Raw genomic sequence first — 12,336 nt, forward strand, 5'->3', positions numbered from 1 at the left:
AAGGAACGCACAATCGGTTAAATTGCTTACAATAGTAGAGTTTAATTAAAAATATTCATATTGCATGAGTTTGGGTGCGGCGCAACTTTCGGGCGTCCTTTTCGCGGGCGCCGCTGACACGCCAACGCGCGCACAATGGCCCCAGAATGGCCGGGGTTTCAATTGGGGATTTTTTCGTGTTGCTTTTTGGCCTTGGTGGATTGATCCGCAAATTTTCGCCCGCGATGTCCGCGCCGCCATTGTGCAAAAATGGATGAAAATGTAATTTTCCGTCGAGACAGACACAAAAATCGGTTCCCTCTGGGGTGGGCATTCTCTGCTGGATTTCGGGCGGATGTTTTGGCTGCTGGCCGATGGCAAGTTTTATTATTATTATTATCATCACACTACAATCACTGCTCTCTCTGGTGGTGGTGTGGTCCGAACCGTGGGCTGGGGTAACAATAATGGGGAAAATGGCAGTTGGAAAAATTCTGCCGAAGCCGGGTTGCGTTTGGCGCTTTTCATGCGGATTAAAATTTAATGAAACAACCGACTTGACTGTGGTTCTGGTTCCGCAGAACACGAGGTGACCGTTTAGCCTAACCGGTAAGCTTTTATTCGTGTTATTCGGGAAATTATAAAATTTCCCGACACTTCCTGCGTAATGAAAATGGAAGAATAAATTAAATCTAAACAACAAGAGAGAGAGAGCAAAAAGAAAGCAGTTGTGGCAGTTTTACAGCTTATTCCAATTATTGACACAATTAGGGGGAGTTTTCCTAGTCCAACCATCATCAGCGAGTTGGTGTTTGAGTTCGGTACCACGTGCTGTGCAAGCCCCGTGGGCCAGTGTGCAAATAGTCAGCGCCCAATCACTCACCTCTCCCAGCGCCGACGATTAATTAGACTCCTCGGGATGGTCGATGGATCGTAAAAAGTTTCCCGTTCATCGAGCGTCCACCAGTGAACTTTCGAGAAGCGCCAACCCAAAACGCCAATCGAGGGCAATCCCAACTAGGAGAACGTCCGTCTAATGTTCGCGGGCGGCCAAATTCAAATCTCGGCACTGCACTGTAATCTTCAAAACCGACCCACGAACTGCTCCTCTCTCTCTCTCTGTCTGCGCGGAACTTCAAACGTGGCAGCAACGTGGCACAAATTGTAAGTGACAGCGCGCCAACCGGACTCGGTTTGGGCTCCATTTATTTCGCTACTTGGCTTTTCGCTAATTGGTGGATATCTCCGTCGGTCTCCTTCCTGCCGTTCGGTGTTTGCTCACAATTAGACATCTTCACTCGTGCATCGGAGCATGGAGCAGGGCGGATCGGGCGGGCGGGCTTTGGCAACGGTCCGCGAAAGCCTTTTTCCCGGAGGGTGCCGGATGATTTGGAACGGATTCGAACGTGAACGGTGATCGATACGTTCAGCCCTGGAGAACCCGGCACCGGCTTTCATTAGCATCCGTCAGAGAAGTCAAAGTAGGCTTCCAGGGAAAGCACCCATGGCAACCACGCTTCGGGTCAAACCTGTCAGACGGTGTGTCAGTTTCGAATCAACAGCAGAAGCACCCCGTCGCCGAGATGAGCCACCAGAACGGCCCTAAGCCCCGGCAGAAAACGGGGATTCCGGTTGTCACGAGCCTCCTTACACGGCGCTGGGTGTGGATCAAACGTTACCCCTTCGAACGGTGGCGATTAAGCCCCGCCGTAGCCTTCTAGACGTGGCTCGGCTCGGGTGTAATGAAGTCGACTCAGAGCCCCCCTTCCCCCGATATGGAGTGCGCCTGTAAGTAACGCACCGTGGGCGCTTGAGAAGGAACAGCACAGAAGGCGCACGAAGCGAAAGGGTGCTATAAATTCGCCTCGTCCCCACCCGGGTCCGAATCGCCCGTCGGAACCGTGCATAAAATTGTCACGATTTGCATGCACCGCGAACCATTTTTTCATATTAAAATGATTTACGGTGCCGTATGATTCGTGGTGCGCACGGAATCCACACCACTGCGCCAGTCAGCCAGCCAGCCAGCGACCGCCTTCGTATATTTATTTTATTTACTGCGGAAAGTGACAACATAATAAAGCGCCCGTTCGTGAACGCCCTACACCCGCGGTGCATTGTTGCACCCAGCCACAGTGCAGCCGCCAGGAGGCCGCTCCTTCGCAGCAACCTTCGCCGTCACATAGTAGTCGGGGGCCCAGAAATAAAGCCATTGCTAAACGGTATCAATTGCGTGCGCGTCGAGTGCGTCGAGCATTAAAGCGTCGCCTGTCGCCTGCAGGGTGTTGCGGAAAATGCACTTCCCGGCACGCTACCTGTCAGGCAGGCAGGCAATCCGCGCAACAGAAGCACCGGGGCTCTGCCGTCGTAGGTGGATGCATTCTTCCGTGGATGCGAACGCGAAACGAATCTTCTCCGGTGTCGCGCGCTCCCGGTGATGCATTTAATAAGGTATTTAAACCTCATCAACCAACCCCGTGGCCTGGGCGGTTCCACCCAGCAACCTTCCCCCGATAGGCGGGCTATAAATAATCGCCACTAAAGTAGTGTTGTCACCATTAATTATGGGGCTTTTAAGGTCGTCGTCGTAGCAGCAGCAGCATCGGAGGCTAAGACACGGCGTGGTGCCATTGTGGTGTGCCAGCTGGCGTGGGACGTGGGACCTTCAGCTCGCGTCCCTCCGGAGGAACCGGTTGCTGTGCGCGAACGACAATCTCGGCAATCAAAACGCACGCCTCTTCCGCGAGGAGCATCCGCGGAATGCGCCTTAACGATCGCTAAGGAGTTCGGGGTTCGGTTTAAAAATATTCCAACTCCGGTCATGCGGATCACCGATCAGCAGCATTAGAACAGATTTCTTACCGCGGTCGCGGTGATGCTCCGTTTCCCACCATTGTCATCACTCAGCGGCAGCGATTATGACGCGGCGCGGCGATGATGTCATAACCGTTAACACGATCCGTCAAAAAGTCCGGCTGCTCGGAACGGTTTCCGTTCGGTAGATCGCCCAGCCCAGCCCAGCGCGACTGCCAGCGACAAACGTTGGCGACCGAGAGATGATTTGTTTGCTTATGCGACGAACCGACAGCATTGTGGCCCGTTCCCTGTGCCTTGAAGACGCAGCTAGATGCAGCTATGGAAAAAAGAAAACACAACTCGCACGTATGGCCCACAACACCTTCCTTCTCCCGGAGGAGAGCCGGAGTGTGGAAGACGATTGAGACATTTTTAAGCAAACAACGTCGGACGGAGGAAAAATCGCTCCCGCCGCGATCGGTGAAGAAATGTTGTTGTTTGAGAAGCACTTTCCTCGAGCGTCCCCGTGCGCTCCGACGACGGGCGCTGACGGGCGACGGATGATGAGCGACGGGAAAAATGTGGACCATCCGACGCGTCGGTTGAAATGTGAGAAATTAGGAAAGCGAACGGGGCCGGGCAAAATGTCACCCCGAGGTTGATCCCCAACGGACGGATCACGGATGAGTTGCAGCTGTATCAATACGACCCTCAATCCGGGGCGTATCATCCAACATTGTAATTGTGTTGTTACGCAAAAAAACCCCCCGGTCTTACGAAAGTGGCTGGCGTACCAACATAATTGTGGTTGGTTCGTAATGATTTTTAAACCGTAATGCCAATGTCGGGTCGGGAGCGGCCACTAATGCTAATGTTTCCATTGTGCAGAATGTTAAAATTTGCATATATCGCAGTTTCGCTTTCCGAGCCCGCGGGCTCGGGTTGAGTCACTTCTGCTCCACAAGGAGCAGTTGCGCTAAACGATATGGATACACCGATAACCTTACCGGGCCAGGAAGCCATCACGAAGAACCGCACCGCTCGGTGCGACCTTCTCATTCCAGTCGATGCAGTGAAATCCAATGAAAAAATTCAACAAATCGGAGCGTTTAATTATGCCATGCCTGGGGGGGGAGCGCCCGGTCACATACTCCTCCGGGAGGCCAATCCCATCTCACGGCAGCACCAATCCTTAGCGGTGCAGAAAGACATTGATTGTGCAATTACCAGGCCCGTTGTGTGTGGACACGCGGTGGATGTTTTTTGCTCTCTCTCTCTCTTCGTGGGGTTCCTTCGTTGCAGCATAATTATTAGCATACACGAGCGGGTTGGTTGGGTTTGTCCCATTCTCCTATTTGTTCGCTCTGCTGATAGCAAGCCGCGGTCGCCTTGAAGGGTTCGCCCTCGAAGGGAGTGACAATTCGTCGTTGACAATCCGTCGGCTCCCGTGGCTCCAATCGTGGCTGGAGTGCCTCCAATCGCTGAACTATATCTCGACAAGGAGAGGCTCCTCGTCGTGTGTGACACAGTAGCACACCGCGGGGACACGACGTGAAGATTTATCGCGGCGGGCTGAGAGTCACGACGTTCTACGGCGGCGGCAATCGCCCGGCGACGTGCCATGGGCGAAGTACTAATTAGCCGAAGAATTCGAAGTTCCCAAAACTGGAACTCCGCCAAATCAACCGTTACGGAGCGGCGGTGGCAGCAGCTGGCACTGGTGCGACCTTTGCCTACTGCAACGGGGCACCTTGACGGGGTTTGGACGGGGTTTCGGTTCTTCGTTTTCTTTCGAGCTCCGTGTCTGTTTGTTGTTCCGTTTCGTTGTCAAATCCGGTTTCGTGTTGCCGGCGAACAGCTTCTTGCAGACGGATTGCCGGTGCGACAGAAGAACGCCGCCCGTGGATCAGGTACGCAGCCTCCGAAACTGGAAGGTGTCAAAATGCACACCATCGCTCTATTGTTCCGGTGTTCGGGGAGCGGCTTCTCCAGCAGCTTCTTAGGATTGTTAGGAGAAAAACGTTTGCCGAAAACCGGGCTCCGAATTACACACTCTGCGCTGTCGGAGTGCATCGAGTTTGTTTTCTCATTCGGGTGCGATGCTGCACTACGGGAAAGAAGTCGGCCACAAAGGAACGAAGGATCACATTTATTGTCTCGCCCGGCTCAGGTCACGCCACACCCCCGGGTCCGTAGGAATGTTTATGTAATCGCACTTTTACTGCACGGAAGTGGCCATCATAATCCGGGCATAATCCGGGCAAACACCGGGCTGACGTGTCCCGCGCGCACGAACATGACCGCATAGCTCACTTTTAGTGCTCATTTCCGCTTTTGCTTTTTATTTATTTTGCTTTTATGTTGCGCCCTCGAAGATGCAAAAGGAAGCTCAGCTTTCGCCCCGTCCGCCGGGCGCGTATCCTGGCGTGAAAAGGCCGGTGGTGGTGGTGGTGGCGTAAAACGAGATGCTGCCGTTGCGAAAGAAAAACGGACGAGAATGGTGACCGTTTTCAGGGCGGATATTGGTGCGCCGTTTATGATAATCGACCCGACGAGTGTCGAGTGTCGGGGTCCGTTGTCGTCGTGTGATCGAATGCTGATTGCACGGGCAACTGATACAGGATATATTTCGTTAATCTTTTATGGAGGGTCCACCGGTGGTCGTCCTTGCCCGGTGGGTCCTGCCCGGTGAATTGATGTATCACTTTTATGACTACCATCATTTTGCGCGCGCTCTCTCTCTTTGTGTGTCTCTCGAAGGTGACTTTAGTTTGTAGTCGGGATCAGTTGGGATACGATTTGTGGAAAAAGGTTCTCAAAAGTACATACCAACGAAGCATTGTGGGGTGACGACTTACGACACCAGCTTAAACGTCACCCTAAAAATAAACGATTAAAGGATGGGAACACCCTCAGTTTGTTGGGTTCCATTTTTCAACCTGTTAATAAATTAACTTTTAAACCTACCATACATACACGCCCGCGGACCGTGGGAGAGTCCCAATTAGTAGAAGTCCCCTGGCTGAGTTGACAATCCCCGCAGTGCCCCGGAAGCCCCTCGAAAGGAAGCCACACTTGTAGGGAAAGGATTAGCTGGCCGGTCGATGGATGGTACTGAGATTCTCTCAGCCGTCGCGCACAACAGTCTGCAAACACTCGAGCTACCGAGCTACGGACCAAAACGGGAGGATGGTCATATCCCGGCACGCCGCGCCGCCTATGTAATCTTGCTTAAACTGTCCAACCCTAAAAAATCACACATCGCATCACAGCCTACTACTGCGACGGTGTGGCGGCGGCTCCAATTGCCACCGTTTTGTCAACGCCATCAGCGTTAATCGTAGTTGGCGAGAGCAGTCGCTAACGATTCCCATCATCGGCAGCATCATCAGCGCCTTGTGCGTCTTGTGTGAAGTGGTTTGTGATGTTTCGCCGCAAGCTGCCACTCTCGAAGCTCCCGGGGATCCCTCTCCGAGGCTCACTGACTGAGTGAGGGATTAAACTGACAGTTGGAATACAGCGCTACGGAAGACAAAATGGTCCGCGGGGTGTACGCTACTGGATTGCCACTCTGCCACTGATTGTGGTGGCCCCAGCGCTGGATTAACCGCTGATGTATGACAGCTCCTGTACGGGTGTGGTGCGTGGCGTGGTGCGGGCGCGCTGTTTACTCAACGCCAAGCGACCCCGACGCGACATGATCGATTTCGATGTTGAAAACATATTTTTTCCCTCGTTAACCCACCAAAAATTTGGCCGCCAGTGCGCGCGGACTGCGATCGGACCGCCCGATAGCGCACGGCAGTAGGCGCTGAACTCGCTGAACCTCCCGATGTCAGTTATCGCCCGGACAGCGCCGCTGGACCGTTTCGCAGTCAGTAGGAAAAGCATAACCCCCGAAACCAGAACCAAAAAAACAAAAAATCGGTTGAGCTGATGTTTGTCCTATTTATTTACAACCGTTACGCGCCGTTACACGCTAGCCACCGAACGAGCTCGAGAAGGTGTTGGCCGAAGAGCTCGCCTTCTTGTTGCCGCTCGTCTGGAAACTCGACGAGGAACCGAACGACTTGGTAATGACCGTACCGTCCGCCAGAACAATCTTCTCCGAGCCGGTGTTGGCGTTGGACGTGGATCCGGTACCATCTTTGCCCAGGTTCTGGCTCTGAGCCGACCCGGTCGTTCGGCTGCCCTCCTTGCCGGGCTCCTTGAACGACTCGCTGTTGGTCTGAGCCTGGCTCGCCAGATTGGCGTCCTTCGCCTGCAGTGACGAGGCCGCTCCGCCGGACGTCTGCTCGCGCACACTCTGCCCATCGCGGATCGTGTTCGTGTTGGTGTTGGTGTTCGAGAGGGCCTGATGATCCCGGCCGAAGGACGCCGACTGGCCTTGGGCCTGATTTTGGCTCTGGAACTTGTCGCCCACCCGGATCGACTGTTGCTGCGTGTTGGTGGCACTCAGCTGACCGCTGCTTCCATCTTGCGCCAGGTTAGCCGATTGGCTGGCGCCGGATGTTTGCTGCTGAACGCTGCCATCCTTCCCGACCACCGTCTGGGAGCCGGTGTTGGAGGCGGCCGACTGCTCGAAGCCGGGCGGTCGAATCGGGAAGTTGTGCGGTACGTCATCATCCTTCGGGAAGTACACGGCGCCATCGTACGTGGGGCGCGGCTGGACCACTGACAGCAGGCCCACCAACAGGATGCACTTGACCACGTAGAAACCCATGTTTTGCTCGGGGAACACCCGCAAACGGGAACACTGTCGGAATAGGTTTGGTTTGCACAACTCCAAGACACGACGCACACTGACGGCGGGCCACATCTCGGTCTCGGACACATCCCGCGCGCGGTTGGTGTCTGAAAAAACCTGATTCGCATCGGGCCTGACCTTAGGAGATAAGAGAATACACGGACGGTACACGAGCGCGCTGATCTTCGTGTACTGAGCCAAGTGTCGTTCACTCTCACGATCATCAAGTGCTCCACTCCGCTCCGTACTTGATCGCCCGGAGGGGAATTCCCAGCTATCGGTTCATTTCTGTGCTGCGGAGGCACCCACCGCCAGATGTTCCGTCATGTGAGACCATGGGCTGACAGCTGGGTAAGAGTTGTTGATTAGAAAGCGTCTTGTTTTCGTCCACGCAGTGTTTGCTTTATTTGTAGGTTAACCCTCAATTCCAGCCGATTCGATGTCACCAGAGAACCGGAACGGACCCGATCGGGTCTCGCGCGTGAGTAAAACCCACACCAACGGTGGGGAAACCCCAGGTCGATTGACAATTTATGCGTGCAGTTGGCGGAGGACGGCGGTGGTGACGTCGCCGGTCGGACGTGGTGGATCATTACCAAGAATTACCGTAACCGATCCGGTGGCTTTTCTGCACGATCGCCTTCCACACTACTCAGTTCGATCAACCTTGGCCCTGGATTGTTGTCGTCTGTGCGGGAACGAGAGATCCAAAACGACGCAGTTACCGCAACAGCGGTCCGTCTCGCTTCTCCGACCACACTCCGGATCGATCCGGAGCTACTGTCCGCGCGGACCAAAAAGTGAAACCTGTTCCGTCGAGAGTGTCGGGCAGAAGGGAAGACCTGTACCGCTCGGACGAGGTCGAAGCCACGGTGCGCCGGGTGCCGAGATTGCCGTGCCACACCAACACACGCGCGTCTAGCCGGACGCACACAGTTTGTGCGAAATGTTTGGTTCTTCTTTTTGTGGACTTCAATGTCGCGCGACCCGGGTTGCCACGCATAGTAGAGCGTGGGGTGGTGGTGGTGGCTCAAACCTGTTCTTCCTCAGCTCCGAGTTGATCCGTCGACTCCATTCACACGGGGGGGCTTCCGAAAAAATCCGGAGATCGACGAGCGGCGTGTTGTTGACTGATCTAGCAAACGATCAGTTCTGCGTGGTAACGTCTTCCGGACGGTTGTTTGGTCCGTGGTCTGACTCTCGGCTAAATTGACAACAACTTGCTTAAGTACACAGCGCAGTTGGTGCGTGTTGTGAATTGAAGAATTGGACTCCTGGAAGTATTCCCCGCCCAGATCAACAAACAAGTGCACCGAACGTGACGATGAGGCGGCTCTTCGTGGCCAGTGCGTTGCTCCTGTTGAGCGCCACGAACCGAGGTAAGTGAAGATACGCGCATTCCTATTCCGGAACCGACTTTTGCGTGTCCGTCGAAACGGATTGGAGGCTAATTTTGGTGTCGTGATGGAATTTTAGGAGCGACGGGCCAACATGAAGGATGCCACCGAGCCAGCTCTCGACAGGTTGGAGCCGGTTTTGGATATTACCCATACGGCGGTGCATCACAGTATGGGTACGGGGGACAGCCCGGTGGAGTAAACCTGTTCGACACGGTGACTAAGAACACGGCGGCCGTGTTCAACGATGTCAACAAACAGATCACTCATACCTTCAATGCTGTGGCACGGCCACTTGGCTTTGGATTCGTTCCTGGGGTCGGTGGGATGCCGGGCTACGGAGGAACCTATGGGGGAGGCTATGGCCACCACGATTCCCGGCCAGGCGGTCACCCAATGGGATTCGTTCCACCTGGAAACGGAGGCCACAACTATCCCCACGGAGGCCACTATGGTCCAGGATCCGGATTCCATGGCCATGGCCATCGCCCCTGGGGCAATGGTTACGGTTGGGACCATTGGAACCAGGAAGGTTCGCCGGATCTTGGTCCGGGACCTGTTGCACTACCACCTCCACCACTACCACCACCAGCGGCTCCAGCAAAGCCCGTTGTTCCTGTGAACATTCCCCCGGTAGCACCGGCACCGCCAGCACCGGCCGTTCCGATTAGTCCTCCAGCAGCTCCAGCTCCTCCGCCGGCACCACCAGCACCACCGGCACCACCAGCTCCACCAATGGCACCCACTCTTGACAATAGCTGGAGTCTGGACAATTTGTCTCCAGCCGTAGCACCTTCGAATCCTCCTGTGGCGCCTCCAGCACCGGATAGTAACAGTTGGACCCCGGACAATACTCCCCCAGTTCCAGCACCACCACCGCCGCCGCCACCACCACCATCCAATCCTTCTCCGGTACCGGCGGCACCGAAAGCGGGCACACCGGAAGATGAGGACGACAAAGCGATCTACGACATCGACATTCGGGCAGATTTCGACAAAGTGCCCAAGATGTCCCGCCGCAAACGTCAGTTCTTTCCGAATCTGTTCAACCAAATCGGTGGGTTGGTCGGTACGGCCGTGAACTCGGCCGGCAATCTGGCGCAGGGAGCCTTCAATCCGGGACAGACAGCGGGCGGGTTTCCCAACTTCTTCCAGGGACTTCAGCAGCCACCGCAGCAGCAAAGACCTCAGCCAGTTCAGCCGGCACCGGCCACACAGGCACCAGCCGTCCAGCTGGCTCCCCCGAAAGCACAAAGCCCGAGCAGTAATCCCGAGTTGAACCTCCAGACACTGGGTCAAGATGGGACTGTTTGGACTTACGAGTCCCTGGGAGTGAAACCACCGGCGTCGCGTGTCCGTCGCGATACAGACGCCATCTACTTCCCGCCGGATGACGAAGATCATTTCACGAATTACAATAAATTACCGGTGAAACCGGTGCACCCGGTGGCGCCTGCGTCAGGGTCTCAGGCCGGAGCTCAGAGTCAGTCGCAGAACGTAGCGAACGGATTTCAGCAGAGCAGCGGTTCCCAGACGCAAACGCAAACCGTCCAGAACCAGCACGGACAGTTTAATCAGAACGCGGCCGGAAGTACGTCGGGCAATGTGGCCGTCGACGGCTCGTCGGGTCAGCTGAGCGCGGCCAACACCCAGCAGCAAAACTTCCAGACGGCGCACGGTTCGGGCAGCCAGAATCAGGCCAACAGCCAGTCGGCCAACTTTGACAACCACGGCAACCTGCAGCTGTCGAACTCGAACGCCAACACAATGTCGATCCGGGAAAAGGACAAGATCAAGGAGCAGGCCAACGCGGGCTCGTCGTCGGTGGTGCAGAACCAGTTCGGTCAATCGTCCAGCAACGCGCAGACGAATTCGGAGACGTTCCTGGAAAATGGCATCCACGGGAACAAGAACACGGCTTCGAGCCAGAGTTTGCAGACGAACAAGGACGGATCGGTGTCGGGATCGAACAGTAATACGATGTCGGGTACGTTCACCGGCCCCGGCGGCCTGACCGGATCGTCCTCGTCGAGTCAATCGTCGAGCTTCAACAAGGGTTCCGGTGGTGCCGGTGCCGGTGCCCACACGAACTCCTGGAGTGGCGCGTCCAGTAACACCGCCTCGAGCGGGGTCTCTTCGGCCAGCTCTTCCGCCAGCTCGTTGGCCACGGGTCCGCTGGCATTTAGCCTGAGCGGTGCCTTCTCACTCCCCCAGTTTCCGCTGCACGCAGCATTCCCCAAGTTCTTCGGCACGCGCATGGGCGAGGACGACGGGGACACTCCGAAGGAGGACAACCACGAGGGGGTAGAGAAAGAATAAAAGTAGTGTGGATAAGGAAGGAATAAAACCTTGATGTGCGTGTGCTTGTGATGCCGAAAACCAGACCCCTGAGATGGCCGGACTTTGATATTGGGAAGCGTTTTTAATTCTATTCCGAAGTAAGCCCGTTCCGTCTGAGGGGTTGCTTCGGTCTCGAGGGCCCCAGAACACGTAGCTATAGTTCGCGCTCCTGTGCCTCCTTGACGGTTGGAATAAAACGTTACTTTTCATAATGCGTGGAAAAGGGGTTCACATAAGGTACTGTCGGGAAAGTCCCCTAAAGGGTGCCTCGACTTCTGGAGCCTGTCGGTAGAAAACACGCACATTCCCAATTTCGCGAATGATTGATCCCCGTTCTCCGCGCTGGCTGGCTGCGGTGTGGCCCCGGCCGACAAACGGAAACGACTTTCCGGCTCCAAGCATTTCTGACAGTCACTGAAAGTGACAGCTTGTGGGAGTCATTAAAGCTGACGTGTGCAATTACTTAACAACCTGCGCGCAGTAGGCGAGCTAGCTCGCTAATCAAATTAATCAAATGTCAAAATATTTTTAAAGATTTCGAAAAGTTGGGGCTCGCGAGCTGTTTCCCTGGAAAGGCCCCTTCGCCCTTTTCACGACGTTCGCACGAAAATCGTATATACCTTTCGCCGGGCGCCGGTAAAATGAAGGATGACGAAAGGTAGGAGCAGAAAAGGATGAATGTAAAATCGATAATGGACGCGCGACTGCTTGCGCCGTCAGCAAGTGTCGACATGACAAGTGCTCGAAATTCAATAAAAAAATCATTTGCCTCAAAACATTCTGAATGTCCCGAGGGTGGAAGCCGCCGCGTGTCTTCGCCGCCAGGCAGGCAAATGGCGCGCGCGCGCGCCCGATTTGGCGTGGGTCTTGTCTTAAAGGATTCCGTAGCACTCGAGTGCAAAGTGCCCTTGGGAAGCGCAAGGGCTGAAAAGCCTGTCATCGTATGTCAATAAGATTTTCGGAACGTTATTAAAGATGTCGGCACATGCCATTGGTTCCGGGGTTGCCATAGGTGGGGTTCTGGTTGCACTTGAGGCTCCCCTTTTTTTGCTATTGGAACTCTAGGTAAAAGCGGAG

At 55.0% G+C, this 12,336-nt stretch overlaps 2 protein-coding genes across 2 annotated transcripts; one reads left to right on the forward strand and one right to left on the reverse strand.

Annotated features, from left to right (window-relative positions):
* Positions 1 to 6,754: 6,754 nt before the first annotated feature.
* On the reverse strand, positions 6,755 to 7,619 carry LOC128278503 (protein rtoA-like). The gene has a single exon (XM_053017234.1). It carries the CDS (start codon positions 7,592 to 7,594, stop codon positions 6,755 to 6,757), a length of 840 nt encoding a protein of 279 aa, XP_052873194.1. The 5' UTR covers positions 7,595 to 7,619.
* A 1,227-nt stretch (positions 7,620 to 8,846) lies between these two features.
* On the forward strand, positions 8,847 to 11,240 carry LOC128278505 (uncharacterized). The gene is made up of 2 exons (XM_053017235.1): positions 8,847 to 8,901; positions 8,999 to 11,240. The coding sequence occupies exons 1-2, from the start codon at positions 8,847 to 8,849 to the stop codon at positions 11,236 to 11,238; spliced, it is 2,295 nt and encodes a 764-aa protein (XP_052873195.1). The 3' UTR covers positions 11,239 to 11,240.
* The last annotated feature ends 1,096 nt before the right edge of the window (positions 11,241 to 12,336 follow it).

This window comes from Anopheles cruzii, chromosome 2 (genome assembly GCF_943734635.1).
Source record: "Anopheles cruzii chromosome 2, idAnoCruzAS_RS32_06, whole genome shotgun sequence".
Classification (NCBI taxonomy): Eukaryota; Metazoa; Arthropoda; class Insecta; order Diptera; family Culicidae; genus Anopheles; species Anopheles cruzii.